General features: G+C 40.9%; 1 protein-coding gene across 3 annotated transcripts in view; it reads right to left on the reverse strand.

Moving 5' to 3' along the window:
• Window positions 1-5,625: 5,625 nt before the first annotated feature.
• CNTRL (centriolin) overlaps window positions 5,626-19,011 on the reverse strand; it is a 62,797-nt gene continuing 49,411 nt past the window's right edge. For all 3 annotated transcript variants that reach the window (XM_089772901.1, XM_075905471.2, XM_089772900.1), the window contains 11 exons: window positions 18,733-18,890; window positions 18,379-18,452; window positions 17,535-17,723; window positions 15,802-16,027; window positions 14,823-15,028; window positions 14,356-14,496; window positions 12,225-12,497; window positions 11,455-11,517; window positions 10,501-10,710; window positions 8,300-8,414; window positions 5,626-6,115 (listed from right to left, as the gene is read on the reverse strand). In XM_089772901.1, the coding sequence (XP_089629027.1) occupies window positions 6,105-6,115; window positions 8,300-8,414; window positions 10,501-10,710; window positions 11,455-11,517; window positions 12,225-12,497; window positions 14,356-14,496; window positions 14,823-15,028; window positions 15,802-16,027; window positions 17,535-17,723; window positions 18,379-18,452; window positions 18,733-18,890 (1,666 nt within the window). In that variant the 3' untranslated portion in view covers window positions 5,626-6,104. The remainder of the gene's footprint in view (window positions 6,116-8,299; window positions 8,415-10,500; window positions 10,711-11,454; window positions 11,518-12,224; window positions 12,498-14,355; window positions 14,497-14,822; window positions 15,029-15,801; window positions 16,028-17,534; window positions 17,724-18,378; window positions 18,453-18,732; window positions 18,891-19,011) is intronic.

Consider the following 19,011-nt stretch of genomic DNA (forward strand, 5'->3'; position numbering starts at 1 on the left):
TTATAGTGGATTGCCTTATTTGGAGCCTTCATCAGTTGGCTCAGTCATTCATTCTATAGGCATTTCAAATCTGATGGAAAATACTCTACCTGTCTCTCTTGTTTCTGCAAGGCTTGGTTTAAGTGAGTGATACTTCACTGCATTTCTTACTATGACTGCTGAGGTTGTACGAGTGCAATCTGGCTTCGCACATGGAACTCAAAGATCTTGTTTTGTTCTGCTAGTGAAGGGGCCTCTCTGTAAGCTATTGGGCAGTGCTGGGGTATGCTACAAGGGATTGCTGGGCACCAGCTAATTTTGCAATTGATTGCAAGCGCTTCCAGGTCTTAAATCACTTGCAACATCAGGAGTCAAACTTCGGCCCACAGCCCAGTCCCAGCCAGAGCAATTGTGCAATATGGCACAAGACTTCTGGAAGTGGGGCTGTCGGTTACCTGCCCCCAAACTCTGTCCTTTCTCACCCTCTTCCCCCATGGCATGTGGCTTTAGGTATCATCTGGGAGGGAGGGAGGAGAGAGTGCAGCAGAGCAAGTGTGCCTGCCATGTACGTCGCTTCCTTGCATCTCCTACTACTGCAGGGAGTGTGTGGTGGGAACTGCTGCTGCCATGCAGTGCCAAGCCCCCACTCTGTGGTCTGCCAAACCTGTGTATAGGTTCTATATGGTGTGCCATGGGGAGGAGGGGAAGAGGGGGGTTTGGTGGCTAGTTACAGACAGGGTCCTATGGGAGTCCCTAGCCGGATGTCAGGAGTTTGAGGCCTCTGTGCTTGGTGGTTCATGAAGGCAAACAATTCTTCAAACTTCTACATAGGTCCAAATACCTGGAGTAGAAAATACCTCTGTAATAAGTCACTGAAGTGACAATATGCACTTCAAAGAGAAATGAATTTGCCAGTAACACTTAACCAGATGCTAATTAATAGCAGTAAAAGATCTTAATTCTCTAGTGTACAGAATGGCTTTGTCTACACTGCAGGGTTTTTGCGCAAGAAGCCTTTTGCGGAGAGTTCTTATGCAAAAGCATGTCCAGCCCTCAAAGCGCATCGCAAGAGAGCGCCCACACTGCATGGACACTCTTGCACAAGAAACCTCGGACTGCCATTCACAGAATGGTCATCAGCGCACCTGTGCACAAACCCTCCAGAATGTCCACACGTGCCTTTGCGCAAGAGCTGTAGCACAAAAAAGTTATTCCTTGTGGGGAGAGGAATAATTCTACCGGCAAAGGCCCTCTGTCCTGTCGCTTTTCCTTGCACAAAAACACGCTTGAGATGTGGATGCTCCATTGATTCTTGCACAAACAGCCGTTGTGTGCAAAAACCTTGTTGTGTAGACATAGCCAATGGGATTTAACTACACATACCATCCAGTTACTCTAGAAAGCATGAAACCAGGTCATGAACATCAAGTGGATTTAGTCTTGTTGGTGGCTTGTTCTAGAAACTAATTGTGGGCCATGCTCTGAAAACAGTTCCTCTAAAAGCAGTTGTGTTGGTGGAACGCTTCCTAAATAATACAATGTTCCTTTACTCGGCTTCCATGTACCTTGCCCTAACTAAGCAGTAAGAGAGCAGTTATTTCTGGAATCTCCCACAACTCTTAAAGCAATAGTAAAAGCACCAAAGTATCCCTCTGCCTTACAAAACATTGTATGTATGGTCAAACAGCCAGTGTTGCTACTATGTATTGCACTTCTAATCTATTTCCAAACAACAAGTGTTCTCCGGTGCCTGGGTGAAGGTGTGTAGTGTGGTGTGTTGTGTGTTTTTTTTTTTTTTTTTTTTTTTTTTTTTTTTTTAAATCTGAGTGTTAACCCAAAGGTCCTTTCTGCAACCTTAACAGCCATTAACTAGTAAACTGGAAATGAAAGGGTTGGCCCTCAAGCATTTGATTTCACAAAGTGGTGTTAGTCTAAGCAGAATTCAAATAAACATGGCTTTCATGAAGTGCTTTTTGCAGATATATTGCCTTCATTTTATGCTTCAAACCCCACTCCGTGTAAAACACTGCATATATTTGCTGGAATGGGTGTTCAGGCTACATCTCTTACACAGTCTGTACACAAATAGGTTTGCTAAACTTGCTTTTCTAACTGGGACACCTACTGTCTCTGACTTGGGATTCATGGTGTGGAATTAAAACTGGAATCACCAAAAGAAAGGTTGTCTGAAGTACTTAAGTGGCTCTTTGAGTTGCAAGCTTAAAAGCCTGGCCCATGCTACCATTATGCTTAGGATATAATTTCACTCTTTAAATAGATGAAGGTGGACTGGGGAACAATGCCTCTTCATACGCTTGCATGGGGAAGGTTAGGTGCATATTTTTCCATGAAGAACAGAGTCCTAAAAAATTGTGTAAATTCCTAATCCAAGATAACTATAGGGTAGGCCCCTTTCTAGCCTTGTATATTCTGTTGTCAGGGTTTAGTTTCCATCAGAATACAGAAATCGGCATTACAAACTTTCCTGAGATCAAAATATTTTTATGTTTAGAGCTTAAGTGTTTAAAAACATAAAGATGTTTCCTATATCAACAGAGCAGCTGGGTGCTTGATTATTTCCATAACATGTTTGGATTTCAGTAGTTTCCTGTCTTTTGTAATACAGTTTTATATATAAACCAACAGTTTATCCAGGAATCTCCTGTCACACACACAACCTAGAGGATACTGTGCATTGCTTCTAACTTTCCGAGTAATGCAAGGCAGCTACAGTATAGCAGTGAATCTGACCATTACATTGTAACTTTATATTTACTCTCTAAAAATTTACCTGATGTTGCTCAGGTCCTTTACCTTCAGGGCTAGTTTTTTTTTTTAATAAAATGAAAATGTACATGCTTCTTTTAAATTAGTCTGCGGGGGCAGGCCTGAAGATGAAGGGTTCAGTGTGCAGGTGGCCCTGGGGAGAGGACTACCCTAGTCCTCTCTGATTACAGCAGCTTGGACAGGTGACACACACCCCTCCATGGCTGCTACCATGGGTACAGCTGGGGGAAGGAGTATGTCCAGGTTTGTCTAGTCCCCTGCACCTCCTAGCCAGAGATGAGAAATGCAGGCAACTATGCACTTTCCCTTGTTCCCTGACAGAGGGGAACACCCAGCAATGTTCCTGTAGAAATTGCGGAGGGGGGAGCTTCAGTCCCCCCCCCCCCTTAAAGGGCACCTAAGCCATAGGAGGCTCAGTGCTGGGATATTTTCTCTTGTGCATGTTTTGAGAAGAAATCCCATTCTGGGCACATCCACCAAATCCTTATCTTGCTTTGTTATAAGAAGCAGCTCTACACTGAACTTGGTGGTCCTCACTCTTGCCATTTAGGAGGAGTTCTTAAATACACACACTCACACTCAAATGCATAAACTTCCAGGATCTGAAAGTAGCATCTTGTATACAGCTTGCTGAAATCTGGGGTGAGAGTATGGCTATGCCAGAGGGACAGATAACTGGGCAGGCCTCAGCTTGCTTTAAAGGCTCTCCTGTCTGTGCTTCATCAGTGCAGGTCTCAAGGGGCCAGGGCCATCATGATGGGCCTTGCAAACATGGATGCTCAAGCTCACAGCTGGCCATGGAAACCTTACAGAGCTGGAAGTCGTCATCTTCCTGTGAAAACCCTTAATGGCTGGTATCTGGTCTCTCTTCCTACTGACTTCAGAGCCAGTAGAACTTGAACATGCAAATTCCCAAAAAAGGAAAGGTGGTAAACTGCCTGATACACTTCAGCTATTGACATAATCCTATTTAGAGTAAACACGATACAATTTAATTTCAACTATAGCCTAGAACTTAATTGTGGGTAACTGTCTAGCATCATTAAGGACTAACCAAGTGCTGTTTGAAAAGAGCCCCATTGAGCTAGAATTGAAGCTACATAGTCCACAATTGGCAATGCAGACATAAACAAGTGTGTGTGTTGAGAAAATCCTGCAAGCCAATTCTAAGTGGAAAACTCAAATCTGTAGAGCAGCCGAGTCTCCCTTACTGCCTCTAAATTCAGCTGAGACCCATAGGACCTGCCCCACCTATTAAAGAATACTAGCAGACTTGCTCTGAAGGCCCTGGGCAAACCTGGGTCCTTCAGCGCAGGGGGCTGGTGGTGTAGGTGGGTGCAGGAGTCAGAGCAGGGTTTTGGGGATGGGGGGCAGTGCCAGAGGCAGGGAGCGGGGGAGGTACACTAGTGACTGAGGAGGGAGGGGTTCAGGCTGAGGAGTCCCATCTGGCCTTTTCTTTCTCCCCAGCCTTCTATCTGCCAGGGGCGTTTTCTCTTCCCTCCCTCCAATGCTGTCGTGGGGAAAGGGTTTGCAATAGGAGGGCTGGCAGACCAGATGAAGAGCACCAGCTCTGCTGGCCACTCCCTTGGTAGTATGGCTACCCCCAGTGGACACTCTGCGAGATAGTGCTCCCCTGGGGCTTGGCTGCCCCAGTGGCCATTCTTGGTATTACAACCCTCCAAATGTTCTCTGACCGATGGCGTGATGGACACCTCTGTTTAGAATGGCTGAGATTTGCTGCATAAGTAGAAGTTAGGGGCTCTCAATTTGGAGGAATGAATTGGTCAGATTCTGGCTTCGTTCCCTTTGTGGTATAACTTCCTAGATGGGACCAGTGGCAGACACTCCTAAATGTAGCTATAGATGTTGGCCTCTGAAATACATTTAACCTGGCTGTATTCTATTAAGGTGCTCAGGTGTATAGGCTAATACATTTCTTATCTTTAGACTTAGTCCTAGCATGTCCTCAGGAATGTGAAAGGTGCAGAGCCTCTCCTATCCGAACACTCAGTCTTCAAGGTGATTGCTGGAATAACTGGGCTGTTAAAGCTATTTCTAACACTTCCAACAGTTACTATAATGGGTGTCACAATTAAGAGCACCTTCGTATCCAATATATAATCAAGTTGGAAAATGGTACCTTGAAGTGACTTAGACATTCACAAGGTGACTGAAGTTACAGAGCAAGACTTAAGGTGGGCCACTTGCATCTGCCAAACTCCACGGCTATGTCTACACTGGCAGGTTACTGCGCAAGACTGGCCGTTCTTCCGGAAAGCATCACACTGCCCACCCGCTCTTGTGCAAGAAGATTTACAGTATGACACGGTAAGAGAGGGCTCCTTGCGCAAGGGCTACGCTCTTTTTTTTTTTTTAAACAGGTGTAAGCCCTCTTGCACAGGAGCTCTTGAGCAAGAGGGCAGTGGGGACGCTTGGCAGGGATTTCTTGCGCAAGAAAGCCCTATGGTTAAAATGGCCATCAGAGCTTTCTTCGGCAAGAGAGCGTCCTCACTGCCATGCATGCTCTTGCGCAAAAGCACAGCTCGCACATGGCAGTGTGGACGTCGTGTTGTGCAAGATGCTGCCAGTGTAGACATAGCCCTTGGAATTTTAAATAGTGTGGAAAGCTGTACAGTGCTGGTTTTGTTTGTGGTGGGTTTTTTGTGTGTGTACAAACTGTCGGGGGCCAAAACAAGTGTGGGGCCTGTAGCCCTAGACACTTTGCTGATAAACTAACCAACATAGCCCTGGGAACTTCCCAGTTTTGTGGTACAGGTCTTAGTACAGTCAGGCTGTGGTCTCCTTATGAAAAGCTAAATACCAAATCCATGGAAAAGCAAGGAACTGTAATTATAGATGTAAAAAATCAATACAAACTTTATTTTTTGTAAGAAATATTCCATTCAAAGTAATGGTGCATGCAGACATACAGGATTAATGGCACTGATGTGGCAGATGAAGGAACTATTACCAGATTTGTCTCAATGCTACAGAAGCTCACATTTGTGTTTTTAAAAAATTAAGATTTGAGAACTCTTGCAACCTTTGTGTCCCAGAATATAAATGTTAGTTCCTCTTACACAATAAATATCTCTTAATTTACTTGTTACATCAACATACAAAACTTGACAGTACTGACATGGGGGCTCACAGCCAGTATTTACATGTAAAAAAGTTAGCCAGGAATGTTGTACCATGCTGTCTTGACAAATGACTACATGGAGTGTCTGATTATCCAGAATTTCAAGTTAATGAGGTAGCAGTCTTCAAGTTGTATATTTATTTGGGCCAGAGGCTAGAAAAAGTACCATTTCCAGCAATACAAGCATTGTTAAACGTCAGCACTCTTCTAAAAAAAAAAAAAAAAAAAGTGTAAGAATTAGTGATTCTGCTAGAATACCAACAAGATATTTACTTATGGGTGCAAGATGCTGTTCTCATGTGTGCTAAGAGCAAAGCTAGACAGGAGGGCTTGTATCCCATCCTGGCAGCTTTTTTTTAATGCACTTGTGTGCTACATTCATCTTGATGTCCATATTTCCAACTCCCACACTATAGAAAAAGGGGACTGTCTCTTAGTATATGAAACCTGGCCAGCACACGCGTGCTGTAAAGCAGAGCTTTGTACATCTTGCATGAAGGGATAGCTAAATAAGAACGTTGGGCTTCGGGTACCTGTTTAAAATAACACTATTAACATGATGAATTTGCTTTCAATATATCAGTGTTTTTAGTAGTGTACAACCTACCACTGAAGTGTCTCTTTAGCACAGGTTTACAGCTCAACCTTAGCCACTGCCAGACTGAATTACTGGCAAGCTTAATGTGGCAAAATTCTGGCTGTGCCCTGTGAGTCCTGCACTCTTTAGGCGGTGGTTATATGCAGGGCTCGCCAAGCGGCAGTGAGCACCACTCGCCAGCAGCGCGGTTCTGTGCATGCGCAGATCGCTCTGTGCTGGCTCTTCCGGGGTGTAATCTACTTGCCACAGGCCAGTAGGTTACATTATTTGTCGAGCCCTGGTTATATGTCTCAGAGGTTCACTGTCACCCTCCATGCTGCCTCTTATGTTTTTCTAGAGGTCAGGTTTATAGCATGTTCATCATTGGCAAAGTCAATGAATGGGGAGGGGGAGATCCCTCCATAATTCCTGGATCTCTTTTCCCAGAAAAAGTTCTCTCTGTGGTGCAGGGAGGTTAGGAGTGAGAGGACCTGGGCCTGCCCACTACGCCGGGTTCTGGCCCAGGGACCCTAGGCAGCAGCAACTGCTTGGGTTTTTCCCTCTAGCCCCAAGACAGCAGCCTCTTCCCTGGGCCACTTCCCCAAACGCTCCCCTTGCGCCTTTCCTCTGGTACCTGACTGAATCTCTTCCCTTCTCAGCTTTGCTGCAAACACACTTCCTCCTCTTTGTCCATTCTTCTCCTCTCCCTGCCCCCCTCACGCTTACTTTGGGGAAATGTTTTATAGCAGGCTCTCCCCCCCCCCCCCGGCTTTAATTGGCTGTGGGTGTCTTATTAGCCTGCTTTTTCAGGCCAGTTATTAACTAGCTTCAGGTGTCTGCCTGCCTTAATTACGGGGGCAGAAGACTCTGAGGCTGCATCTAGACTGGCAAGCTTTTCCGTAAAAGCGGCTGCTTTTGCGGAAAAACTTGCCAGCTGTCTACACTGGCCGCTTGAATTTGCGCAAGAACACTGACGATCTAATGTAAGATTGTCAGTGTTCTTGCACAAATACTATGATGCTTCTGCTAAGGAATAAGCCCTCTTGCACAAATGCTTTTGCGTGAGAGGGCCAGTGTAGACAGGTAAAAACTGTTTTGTGCAAAAAAGCCTCAATGGTGATCGGGGCTTTCTTGCGCAAAACTGCGTCTAGATTGTCACGGACGCTTTTCCGCAAAAAGTGCTTTTGTGCAAAAGCGTCCGTGTCAATCTAGGCGATCTCTTCCGCAAATGCTGTTAACGGAAAAACTTTTCCGTTAAAAGCATTTGCGGAAAATCCTGCCAGTCTAGACGCAGCCTGAGGGTTTATTCAGGGAACAGAAAACTGTTTAGCCAGCACCCTGCATAGCTGCCCTCCATTAGAGTGTGACAGCCAGCTGGTCTGGGTCTGTCACATTAAGATGCCCCTGTGAAATGTGACATCCACAATGCAAAGTCCAACTCCCCCCTCCCATGCAACCTATTAGAACACGCTCCCCCACAGAAGGCAAGCAAATTTTCACCAAACATGGTGAGCCAAAACAGTTTTAAATTGGAGATGAATTTAAAAACAAAGGTGGAGATTATTGTCTTGGAGAGCTTGTCTTGTGTACATCAAGCACCTGTTATGTGGAACCAGGAGTGGTAGCTGATAGTGGTTGATACTAAACTGACAGATGCTATGTAACATATTTCTGAGAAGACGTAGTATGTGTTTATACACTACTACATACAAGTCTTCAAGGAGAAGTTCTGCTTAAACTTGTATATTTGGAGCTATGTGATTTTATTCTCTGATTCTATGTGTCATTCATGTAACAGCTGGCTCAAATCTTACCTCCATGGGTTAGTGGGATTATTTCTTGTGAATGATTTTGATGGAAGCGTTGAGATCGAGACAAAATGTCTCCTGGCTTCTTGCCAGGAGATCTGAGAACTCTTGTCAGACCAACCTTTAAAAAAAAAAGTGTTTGGGAAAGTGAATGCATATAATGAGCAAATTCAAATTAATCTCTGAAATACTCATTTATTGTGGGATTTAAACTTCAAATTTATGGTAAACTTCCACCTCCAAAGGCTGCTTTATTTTCAACAGTGTCAGAATTTTCTTGTGGAAAATTACATTTAATAAGAGTCTCATGCCTACAAACAGGTTTGCTTTAGCAGAATTTAGCATGAAGGTTATAATACAAAGTTTAAGCTGCCCTTCCAGCCTCCCTATCATAGTATGTTTATTCAGTCAATGGTCAGAAAATAGGTCCAGGTGTCTTGGTAGGCAAATTTTTTCCCACAGACTGTTCACCACCCTCATGTTGCTACTCATGTCAGTTTAGAAGGCTCTCTTTGCATTAAGGCAAAGAACCAGGAAGTGAGTCTATAAAAGGTAGGTAACCCCTATTTACAGAAGAAACAGATATAAATTCCCCGACAGGGTACTCTGATATAGCAGTTTTATGTTCCAGAGAGCAATGGGAGATGTGTAGTTTTTAATACTGATTCAGACATGACTTAATTTGACCTTGAGTTGATCACACAAACTGCGTCTTATGTAAAATGGAACCCTGGATATTTGCCCAGGGGGGATAGTTGTTTGTCACATTTTGCCACGTAGCTTTGGAATCTTGTATAGCAATGGTACAAACCCTAAACTCTGTAAAACTGGCATGCAGAGTTAAAGGGCATGCAGCTCACTCTAGTAACTTTAAGATGATGTTAAAGCTGTTTCAGATACTTCTACCAATGTTTGTGGATTCAGAGTCACTTTCCTGCCTTCTAGTTTCAGAAGGGTAGCGGTATTAGTCTGTAACTTTAAAAGCAAATAGTCCTGTGGCACCTTACAGACTAACAAATATATATATTTCCTGTCTTCTGTTATACACGGAAAAAAGGAAAACCTGCTCATGCACAAAGTGCACAATTTAAAAGAAAAAAGACCCTCCCCCTCTAGTGTTTTCACTACAATTATCTTAAGTGTTTCCTACCTATATTGGTTACAAGTGTTCAGGCAGAAACATTAAATTAAACATTAAATTTAAGAGCTTCCCAGTTCGTGTTAATTATTAAAAGCAATATGGCTGTATCTAGACTGGCAAGTTTAAGGAAAAACTTGCCAGCTGTCTACACTGGCCGCTTGAATTTCCGCAAGAACACTGACGATCTCATGTAAGAAATCAGTGCTTCTTGCGGAAATACTATGCTGCTCCCGTTCGGGCAAAAGTCCTTTTGCGCAAAGCTTTTTGCCGTTCGGGCAAAAAAGCTTTTGCACAAAAGGGCCAGTGTAGACAGCTCAGATTTGTTTTCCGCAAAAAAGCCCAGATCATGAAAATGGTGATCAGAGCTTTTTTGCGGAAAAGCGCGTCTAGATTGGCACGGACGCTTTTCCGCAAAAAGTGCTTTTGTGGAAAAGCGTCCGTGCCAATCTAGACGCTCTTTTCCGCAAATGCTTTTAATGGAAAACTTTTCTGTTAAAAGCATTTGTGGAAAATCATGCCAGTCTAGATGTAGCCTATGTGCATAAATCCAAAAAACAGTAAGGTGATTTCAAACAAATTCAGTTTCAGACCAAGCCATTTCAGAGCTGGGACAAATTGAAAGGAGTTGAGAGTACATGGAGAAACTACCAATTTTGGATGTACAGGCAGTCCCCGACTTACGAACGGGTTACGTTCCAAACACCTGGTTGTAACTTGATTTGGTCGTAAGTCGGAAATACCCTTAAACACACTGCCCATGCTATACGAAAAACTTGATGTACATGGTTCTCAACTCAAAAATATTATAATGGGGTTAATGGGAGGTTGGTCATAAGCATGGATGGTCGTAAGTCAGTGTGGTCGTAAGTCGGGGAGTGGCTGTATGTATTTTAATACAAATAGGATAAAGCGCATTGAACTTTCCAGGACAAGTCTACAGAAACATAATATTATGGTTATGAAAACACTTAAGTGCATTAGTGTATTTTCGGATATGGCAGGGTGATCAAAGTTAATAGATCACAATGATTTGAAAATGTGGTACTGCAAAACAGTCAAGTGTTACCTGGTTCTGTGTAACATTAAGATCATCATGGAGAGAAGATATTTGCCTCAATGAGCTTTGGCACAGCAAGAGTGAATCTGTAGAAGTGCTGCTAACCAGTTCGTCTAGTGCATCAACTTGTCTCTTTAAGCTGTGCAAGGTACCCTCTGTTTGCTGTTTTCCTTTAATTAATACTTCCACTTGCTTGGACATGCATTGTCGAAGTTGAGCCTTAATAAAAAGAGAAACTAAATTATTTCCTTGCATCCCATTTGTTCATCATGTCCAGTTTAATTGATAGTAGAGGTCAGACTATTAAAAAAAAAAAGTTAACACAATGATGGAAGCTGTTTTGCCTATCAATTCTAATAGTTTTCTACCTGTCTTGACCATTCAGAAAAGCAATATTTGCATGGTACCTTGTAATGTAAGAAAACAACTAGAAGAAGGACAGCAAGATGTATGCTAACCAGACTCTGCTTCCGTCTGTTGTTATGGCTAAACTTACATTGGTAATGCAGTGCATTATGTAAGGTAGCAAAGAACTGTTCTTATAACAACATTCACATACAAAAGTCAGAGTAGTGTTAAGAGAAGTATGTTTAAACATCATGAACTTTGAGCAATAATTTATTGATTCACATTGAAAAGACAGTGCCTTCCTTTTCATTCCAATGGAAAGAGCGATGATATTGCAAAAAGTATTCTATGGTTATTTAAAACATATATAATTATGGTTGAAGTGGGGTTGACTGGTGCCTGAGGGGGAAAGGAAGTGCAGGGAGGAGGCATGTGAGGATACCCCTTTTAGCAATTACAATTTTGGGAGAGGCATTGGGTGGAGGGAGGGACAGTGAACCTCCCAAGTGCTACCATGAATTCAAGACCCAAAGGAAAAAAAGACTCGAGAATTATAATGGAGCCCTCCTATGTTTATATATAAATAAATGCATTATATAATGTGTGAGATGCTACCTTGAGCCGATCTTCATGATGACGCAGCTTTTCTCTGAGTGCTTCTCCACGCCAGTGTTCATCCTTTAGATAAAAGGATCAGAATCAGAAGCCCGAACACAAGGTCTTAAATCTGTTTTAAAAAATCTCTACCACGGCATATAGACCACAAACTTAAATATGTATTGGGGACCGATCCTCCATTCCTTTCACATGCAAGTCTTCCAGTGAAATCAGTGGGGTGTATAAGAAATGCAGGACTGAGTTAATTATTAGTAACAAAAAATTTGCATTGTGTAAGTTAGTAAAGATAGTTTCGCGCAACTAAGCAATCCAGTGTGAAGCAGAGAAGTTACTACAGTTTGGATCTCTCTAGCCCGGCAGTTTTGGGACCTAACCAAACAAAAGAATTTGCCGAACCATAGGAGTCAATATTGTCTAGCAACCTTGCCAACACTTCTGCTGCTTATTAGGCTCTCAGAAGACATTTACGGGCACAACAGAGCTAAATAATAGCATAGAACACAGAGCCAGGACTGATGGCTATAAACAAACTTTATGGAACTGCAGGAAACTGGTCACACCCATGATAAGTTGACTTCTGGTTAACTAGGACTAGAGAGTTTCAACCTGTAAAGAGTATCCAGTTACGCATGTAAAACTGTTTATTTTGTGTACTTCGTTTCACTATTCTCAATCAAGTGCCCAGCTTAAACAAATACGATTAAATTTAAGCCTGAGGTAGCTAGAGACAGTGTTTTGATTGTAAAGTTGGTTGGAAGTAATTTTACCATTAAATGGACTTTGGACAAATCCCTCTTGTCTTCAAATGAAAGCTGTCTTTCCTCATTAGCTGCAGATGTGAAGTTTTCCAAGTTTTCTAATTCACACTCCAGATTTTCTTTAGCTTCAAAAACAGCTTCCAGATCATCCAACAGCTCTGGAGGAGTTTGGCTTACATTTTTAAGGCCAGTTCTAATTTCATCTTTCACCTCCAATTTTAGCATCTTCACTGCATCCTTTATCTCCTTTTGTCTCTTTTCCAAATCTTCTTGAGTTTTAATCTACATAGTAGTGAAAAAGAAAAAGGCAGATTTATGCTCTAAAAAGAGAGAGTGTCTCAATCTGCTAAAAGTTAAAGCATCAACCTATGGTCTTTTTGTGTTTTACAACCCATGCCTACTTCTATAACAAACATTGTAATTGAACAGTTATGCATGGTTCTCATTGTTGCTCTTAAAAGTGAACAGTAGTAGCTTTTTAAGCAATTCAGAATTTGGGCCATAGGACTCAGCTAAGAAGTTCTACCCTTTTGTGTGTGTGAGGCATTTGCCATTTACAGACAACTGTAAGCTACCTTCAAAGTTCCTTTGAGGTGCAGACTAGCAATATTAAAACAAAAACATTCAATTCCCTATCTTCTCTCAGTCCGCCTGAACTGCTGTAAAAGTACTGATGGCATTCCTCTCAAGGCACACTCTAATCAAAATTAGCAGGCTAGGATAGTTTGTCAATATAGCAATTTTATTGGCTGAACACTATAGCTTAAACTAAGCAGTGAAATCAGTGAGACTGCATTTTTGTGGGATTACTGCACACTTTTCAAATGTAAAGTACAAAAAGAAAGTATCTAAAACTGTCAATCGTTTTTTAAAACAAGTTTTGCAGAGTTTGTGACAATCTAATATATAAAGGAGAACGTTTGTAAGTTTGTGCACTAATAACTTGGACACTATAAGAGCTACCGCAACCAAACTGCATGGGATAACCTTTCATCCAGGAGAAGGTTTTAAGGTACTTTTGGACCTGATTTGGCCCGAGCTCAAGCTGTAAAAATTAAAAAGTAACCTGGCATGCTGCAGGGTCTGCCCCACCCACCCTAAGTCCCATGCCTGCCACCTGCAGCTCCCAGCGCCATCTGGGACTCGCCCCTTCCCACCCATGAGATTACATAAGCGACCCTCTTCTGCCACTCCCTCCTCTCCCCCTCCCCACCCGGTGCCAGCACAGTGCCCCGATCCCCCCCGGGTACAATGGCTCGGGCACCTGCCCTGACCGGCACCTGCAGCCCTGGGCGTGAGCTGGGGCGCCTCTCCTGTGTGTAAACTCCCCTCCACCCGGGGTCTCCCTCTCCCCCCCCTCGGATGATGATGCGGACCTATATTTTAATCCCTATAGAAATCAGTGCAACTTTTCTACCATTCCAAAAAAAAAAAAAAAAAGGTACTATTGATTTTCTACATTTTGTTCCTCCGGTTTCCCGAGCAACGCTGGGTAACTCCAGCTAGTTACAGCTAAAATAAAAAGCCACATGCATATACTTAATGGGCAGACACATGACATGACTGACAGTTAATGAGGTTTCCGTTTTCCCAGAGTTGTAAAGCAATTTCATAGTTATACTCTCAAATCTGAGCATCAAGAACACTCTCCACTTCACTATGCTCTAAGCATTTCACTGACTAGTTTCCTATCAATAGATGGCTCTAATGAATCTTTAATGTGTAAGAATTTTAATCAAACCATTCAACAAATGTGCCTGATTATGTTACTAGTACTAGTTTGACTGAAGTTCAGAAAGAGCGATATTAGGATTTCTATTCATACTGCCCATAAAGGCATGTTCACAAATCACATAAATTTCTTTTCCAAAACCAATAATTCTTCTTCTTGAAGGCAGTTAGTGCCTAATCCTATAGATCATGATCTCAATGCAATTTTTGCGTAAGAATGGACTGCAGTATTAGACCTTCAGCAGACTGTGTGCTGGTTGGACGTTTTAAATGCATTTATTCATGCTAATAATAGAAATGAACACAGGCATTAAAAATTAAAATTAACTAGTCTGAAAATACATAAGTTTCCATGCAAAAACTTCCCACTGGAAAAGAACAACAACTATGATTAGGTAATAGACTATACCTGTATCTTGAGATCCAAATAATCCTGTTGCATTTCACCTAGTTCCTTAATCAGGCGTTTTGCTCGTTCATGATTATCATGTGCCACTCGTTCTACTGATGCCATTTCTTTCTGCAAAAAACTGTTTTCGTGCTCTTTCTCCTAAGATATAAATGTGAAAATTGCTGAACTTTATTCTTTTTCCCTAGGGACAAATTCATTTAAGAAAACAAACATATGTCTAAATATAAAACGTTTTCTCTGTCTTAAAACGGTGGTATTGTACACTGTTAGAACATACTAACTGGGATCAGCTAAGAAAGTGTCTGGGGGCATCACAGGAACAGTAAAGTCCAAAAGAATGATTCCGAACTGATTGCCTGAATTGTATCCTGTAGACTCAACAAGACATACAGGATTTTTCTGTTTAAAGAAAAATGCAAAGTAATTCAAATTGTTCTTTGTATAGCAACACAATGAAAACCTACATTAAGTGCTCTCTCAAGCTGGGACCTTTGGGTTTTCATTGCTTCCTTCAGACCTGTGATTTGTTTTTCTGCTTTTTTCCTCTCCGAAAGGATCTGATTTTGGAGGTGATTTAGCTCAGCCTTTGAGAGTTCCAGTTCTTTCTGGAGGGATAAAAACTCTTGGTGTTTTTCTTGTAACTGTGTTTCTTTTTCTGAGAGCTGATGTCCTGGAATTAAATAAAAAAAGCTTTAATCATCAGAAAGTCAATGTATCCACTCACACTGGGTATATGGCATGAACTTCAGAATTATCTTGGCCAAAGGTTGGCATGGGATGGGGAGAATGCAATAAATGCTACAGAAGTCTTTAAAGTTTCTATAAAAAAAAACCGTTTTCAGGGACCCACGGAGTCTCCGTCCTGCTATGTTAACTTGTTGTTTCATGGCAGAGAAACTGCGAGAGACTGAAATGATGCTACTAACTTCTATATTATATTTTTTAAAAGTCACATTAAACTCTTGCCACTAAATACTGCAAGAAGATACTGAAATGAAATTCCAGCTGTCTTTAGTGGCCAAAATAGTATTCAGATAGATTATTCTCCAAGTATCACCAAATGCCTTTATGAGATCATGAAATTCCTTTCAATCCTATTTAGTTTACACTTCTGCACTCTTGCCTTGCTATTTAACAGAGTAGAGTAGGAATCACTTTTTCCTTCTGTTATATTCATGCTGTCAAGATCAACTATGACAATTCCTATCGTACTTTTTTTCTCATTTTTATGAACAATGTTCTGCTAAACAAACAATAAAACTATGCCTATCAAAATCAACCTGGGAAGTCTCAATCCAATGAGGGAAGCCCAATCAATATTTATTAAGACTCTGCTTCAGTAGCCTGATGCAAAGCCAATAGAAAGACTCCCATGGACTTCAGTGGGGATTGGATCAGCCCTCATATGATACAATAGCTATAAGCATGTAAGTAGTATCTTACTGGTTTTTCTCACTGTTTCTTCCAGTGCTGTACACCAGGTCTCCTCCATTTCCAGTTTCTCGACCCTTTCTTCTGCCAATCTTACTTTAGCTAATGCCTGCTCATATTTACTTTTTTGATCTGTCAGTTCCTGTTCCAAGAGTTGTTTTTGATCTTTCAGTTTAGCTGTACACGCTTCTATTTTTTTTTCTTCACGAACAGTGTCTGCCTGGAGGTGTTGAAGAATCTTCAAAAGACAGGGTACCAAGAGTTAATTTTTGTTGAGATAGTTGAGTAGTATCAACGAAACAATAGCCAATACCACCACCAGACATTACATTAGAGAAATAATACAGGGAGGCAAAGTCAGAACTGGTGTCAATTCAAATGTTATCTTCACACTAGCTATCAATTTGGGAAACACAGAAAATAATTTTCTTTATGAACATGAGCTAGTCCCTTCACTTTTCTTTTGCTTGTTCCTAATATTTAAAGGATATCTAGGAAAATGCATTTCTCCATCATTTACTCCTGCTTTTAATTACAATACGAAAGTAATGTCTAATTGTTAAGAAAAAGGGTAATCCTCTTTTTCTATTTTTTTTTATTTCAAAATTTTCCCTGAAAATGGTATGTTTTCATTTTCTCTATACATAAAATCTTTAACAGGAGTTCAGTCCCCCCTCCATACTGCTCATTAGCCTGGATACTACAAAGCTGGATGTTTGTAAATGACATTGGTCTTCATAGTTCTCTCTCATAGCTGTGGAGTGACACAGCACTTCAATAAGCTAACTGCTGACTCAACATACCACTGCTAATAGCATTCTCCAGATGCAGATATTATTGTCCATGAAACACAACTGTTATTTATTTCAGTAACATTGTGGCTTCTACACATGGAAAAAAATAACTAATGAGAAATTGGTTTGTAATCTACTTGTAATACACACACCCCCACACACTTCATCTGCAGCTGATGAACACACTCAGCAATGTGGCGTGGAAGAGCGATGTAAAATATGGTATTCAGGAGAACTGATGTCAAAAGAAATAAAATTCACAATTAAAAAAAATTGTCTTCAACATGTATCAAATTCCAAGTAGCTTTATAGGTTGTCAAAATATGAAAAGGAAAAATTCATTTTCCTGGTTTATTTAAAAAAAAAATTATGTTGAAACTCAGTTTTGATCGGGTCTTGATTTTTCCCACGCTTATGCTCTCACAATGGTAAATCAGCAAGTTCAGTTCTTTGGTGAAGATCAGAACAGCTTAAGAGCTGCTTTTAGGTACTATCAAGAGCTGAGGATAAAATGAAGAAGAGAAACCTCAGCAAGGAGCTATTTTCCCCTGAGATATTATCTACCTCAGCAGCCTGAAGAGAGGTGTGGGGTGAAATACATGCGGTGCACCAGCCTTCTAAAGAAAAATCCCCTTATACGGAGATGATCGTCCCATTGCTTTAGGACAGCTTTGTGCAGCATTCCAGCACAAAGTGGTCACACCCGCAGGGGAGAATCTGGCTCTTGTTGTTAATAATGGATTGCCACTGTTTTGCAGTGTAAAAGTTTGTTCCAGAATGTCAAATCTCATTCTCTCTTGCTATTTCTCTCTAAATAAAATTGATAGAGTGCGATATTAAATTATTTAACTCACGCCTACATTCTATTTGCCAAAGTAATTTTAGAAACATAGAAGCTTTGTTTCAACAGGTCATGCAGAGACAGGAGACAGCTTATCTGAATCTCTTTACCATTTCTTGTTTGGCTAGCTCTAGTGTTCTCTCTCCAATTTCTCCCTGAAGCTGCTGCAGTTGATTCTCCTTCCTTTTCTGTCTCTCTTGACAATCCTTATACTTTTTTAAACATTCACTGATGTCTCCTTTTAGGGTTGCCTGCTCCGTAAGCAACTCATCCTTGTGCCTTGTGGTATTTTTCAGATCCTGCATAATAGGTTAAATATGAAATCATATGAATTGTGATTCAAAATAAATTCTCTAACTATACATCGTACACAAAACAATCCTCTCATTGGGCCATAGTCTGTCACTTGTCATTGCTGATGACCAAAAGTAGCTGTTAAATGGGTTAAAATGATACGAGTTGTTAAATATAACTTTAAAAAGGTATACAAGTGAAGGCTCTGAACCTGCAAAATGTGCCAGGCAGATCCAGAGCTCCACCTCTGCAGAACTCCTTACAGGATTGGGATCATTACTATGTATCGTAAGCTGTGAAATTTATACTTTTGGCATGAATACAGTCACAGGTCACTTCTTCCTTCCATGTTTTAACAACCACCACCACAATAAATAATCTTGGAACCTACTTAATGTGGTATTGTTCTGCAAGAGACAAACTCATTTAGGACTTTTGTCCTCCTAATGAAAGTATAAAATATCTGAATCTGTCAAGGGTCACACCCTGGAGCTAATGTGCACAGATCCAGAAAGTGGCTGTATTATAATAAATATATGAAAAACTATGAAACTGTGGATAACGAAAAAAATCATCTCTTGCATTATGTGTGTCTGCATTTTTTAAATGTAGTTCTTAGTTTTTGATTAAGCATCTATTTAATCTTCAAATAAAGCTAACCTGTTCTACCCTCTGAAGTTGTTGCCTGGAATCATTCAGTTCATTCGTCAATGTATCCAGCTCTTCTTTTTTATCTACAGAAAATAAAATATGTTTGGTTAAAGAAAAGAAAGTAAGTCAATTGACAATCCATGACTGAACTGTACACACACATGTATGTGTGTGTTATGCATGCACAGAGGAACAGCTTTGTATTATATTTCAAGAATGAGTCTAATAGAAAACTGTAATTTAAACAGTGATGTATTGCCTAGCATGCTATATTATATAATTGATATATATATATATTGTGGCTTTAAGTAAAAATATGAAGCTATAAATTGTCACAAATGAAATTCACAAAATTTTCTTCACCGTGAAGATGCCGCTCGATGACTGCAATGTCTCCACTTAGTGATTTTTTGTGTCTATTTAGTTGGTCAATTTCCTCTTGCAATTTTCTGACAGTCAAGTCCATTTTCTCTACATTAGACAGAGCAGCTTTGCTACTATCTTCAATAGCAGTTAAATTTCTGTAAAATGTGGGAAAAAAACCAACACATTAAGTCTGTTTAAAATATTTGTCAAGTTTTTTTAATATAGCTTTACTACTACAGGCCCCAAAGGGTTATTTGAGTTTTATGGGAAGTGGCA

Source organism: Pelodiscus sinensis, chromosome 23, assembly GCF_052426305.1.
Source record: "Pelodiscus sinensis isolate ZL-2025 chromosome 23, ASM5242630v1, whole genome shotgun sequence".
Lineage (NCBI taxonomy): Eukaryota > Metazoa > Chordata > Testudines > Trionychidae > Pelodiscus > Pelodiscus sinensis.